The sequence below is a fragment of the Protobothrops mucrosquamatus genome, unplaced genomic scaffold, assembly GCF_001527695.2.
Source record: "Protobothrops mucrosquamatus isolate PMUCROS unplaced genomic scaffold, P.Mucros_1.0 scaffold3531, whole genome shotgun sequence".
Lineage (NCBI taxonomy): Eukaryota > Metazoa > Chordata > Lepidosauria > Squamata > Viperidae > Protobothrops > Protobothrops mucrosquamatus.
In genome coordinates, this window is record NW_015389500.1 from 23,982 (window position 1) to 26,303 (window position 2,322).

General features: G+C 44.9%; 1 protein-coding gene across 1 annotated transcript in view; it reads right to left on the minus strand.

The window, feature by feature from the left end:
• Positions 1-917: 917 nt before the first annotated feature.
• The window catches only part of PIK3CG (phosphatidylinositol-4,5-bisphosphate 3-kinase catalytic subunit gamma), a 16,127-nt gene continuing 14,722 nt past the window's right edge, over positions 918-2,322 (minus strand). The window contains exon 10 of the mRNA XM_015827146.1: positions 918-1,225. Within this exon, the coding sequence (XP_015682632.1) occupies positions 944-1,225 (282 nt within the window). The 3' untranslated portion in view covers positions 918-943. The remainder of the gene's footprint in view (positions 1,226-2,322) is intronic.

The following is a 2,322-nucleotide window of genomic DNA, read 5'->3' on the forward strand; positions in this document are numbered from 1 at the left end:
CCTGGACTGTGGTTAGGGATGATGGAATCAAACATTTAAATAATTACATATTCCCTAAGGCAGGGGTAGGCAACCTTGGTTCTTTTATGACTCGTGGACTTCAACTCCCAGAATTCCTGAGCCAGCATGGCTCAGCTTGGAAACTTCTCCCTTTCCCCTCAGCATGGCTGGCTCAGGAATTCTGGGAGTTGAAGTCCACGAGTCATAAAAGAGCCAAGGTTGCCTACTCTGGCCTAGGCCTAGGCCGCTTTATGACTTGTGGACTTCAACTCCCAGAATTCCTGAGCCAGCATGGCTCAGCTTGGAAACCTCTCCCTTTCCCCTCAGCGTGGCTGAGTCATAAAAGAGCCAAGGTTGCCTATCCCTGCCCTATACCATGTCAGACAATGCTGGCTTAGTAATATGCAGGCTCTCATCAGCTCCAAAATCCAGATTCTAATAAGGAAAGGAGCCTTCTGCAGAGAGAGCCTGTTCCTGGAAGCCGCATCAAGCAACTACCAACAAACCCCCTGGCAAAGGATTTATATACAGTCCTCAACTTACAACGCTTCATTTAGAGGCTGTTTAAAGTGATAACAGCAGTGGAAAAAGGAACTAAGGACTGTTTTTCGCACTTACGATGCTGTAGCATCCCGATGGTTACGTCATCAAAATTAGGAAGCTTGGCAAGTATTTATAATGTTTGCAGCGTCCCGGTGTGTGTGTGTGTGTGTGTGTGTGTGTGTGTGTGTCATGATCCCCTTTTGCGACCTTCGGACAAGTAAAGTCAATGGGGGGAAAGCCAAATTTCACTTAACAATTTAAGAAGTGCAAGGATTTCCTTAACCGCTGTGGCAAGGAAGGCCGTAAAATGGGGCCAAGGTCACATTTAACAACTGCCTTGCTTAGCAACTGGCATGTGGGGAGTCGTAAGTTGAGGACTACCTCTACTGGAGTGCCCTATTTAGGCAGAATGTTTTTCCACGCCTTGCTTGATTCCGAGCACCAGATGGAGAAACCAGTTGAACTGCACAGTCCAGCCTTTATCTCGGCAAACCTCAATCTGGTCGAGGAAATACTTCTTCGCGTCGTCTTCGTGCTTGCCGACCGTCAGCGCATCACGGATATATTCGATGTCTTCCTTGCTGGTCAGCTGGGGCATCCCCGTCATGAGCATCATGGAAAAGAGGATGATGAGGAGATTGCTGTGTTTCCGAAGAGCGAGATAAGCCCGCACGCAAATATCCTGCGGAACAATCAAACAAAAAAAAAACATATCCCAGTCAAATGTTTTCTTCCTTCGAGCCGAAGAAGACCCAAATTACACCAATAACATCTTTCGTTTTGAATTAAGAGTTGGCTTTGCGTGGTGTTTTTTTTTTTTCTTCTTCTTCATTTTCTGGTTGCAGCCTGGATTGTGATCCTGAGGAAAAACTTATAACCCAAATGCAGTGGTGGGATTCAGCCAGTTCGCACCACATCGAAAGAACCGGTAGCTAATTTTTTGTTGGCCGGGCCCAGAACAGACTTCCGGAAGCGGCATCCACGCAGAGAACCGGTTGTTCACCTATTTGAATCCCACCACTGTAGATAGATGGATGGATGGATGGATGGATGGATGGATGGATGGATGGATGGACGGACGGACGGACGGACAGACAGACAGACAGACAGACAGACAGACAGACAGAGACATATAGACAGACAGACAGACAGACAGACAGTGGTGGGATTCAGCCGGTTCGCACCACATCGGCAGAACCAGTAGCTAATTTTTGGTTGCCCAGGCCCAGAACGGACTTCACCTATTTGAATCCCACCACTGTAGATAGATGGATAGATGGATAGATGGATGGATGGATGGATGGATGGATAGATAGATAGATAGATAGATAGATAGATAGATAGATAGATAGATAGATGATAGATAGATGATAGATAGATAGATAGATAGATAGATAGATAGATAGATAGATAGATAGATAGATAGATAGATAGATAGATAGATAGATAGAAAGAAAGAAAGATAGATGATAGACAGAGACATATAGACAGACAGACAGACAGTGGTGGGATTCAGCCGGTTCGCACCACATCGGCAGAACCAGTAGCTAATTTTTGGTTGCCCAGGCCCAGAACGGACTTCACCTATTTGAATCCCACCACTGTAGATAGATGGATAGATGGATAGATGGATAGATGGATGGATGGATGGATGGATGGATAGATAGATAGATAGATAGATAGATAGATAGATAGATAGATAGATAGATAGATAGATAGATAGATAGATAGATAGATAGATAGATAGATAGATAGATAGATAGATAGATAGAAAGAAAG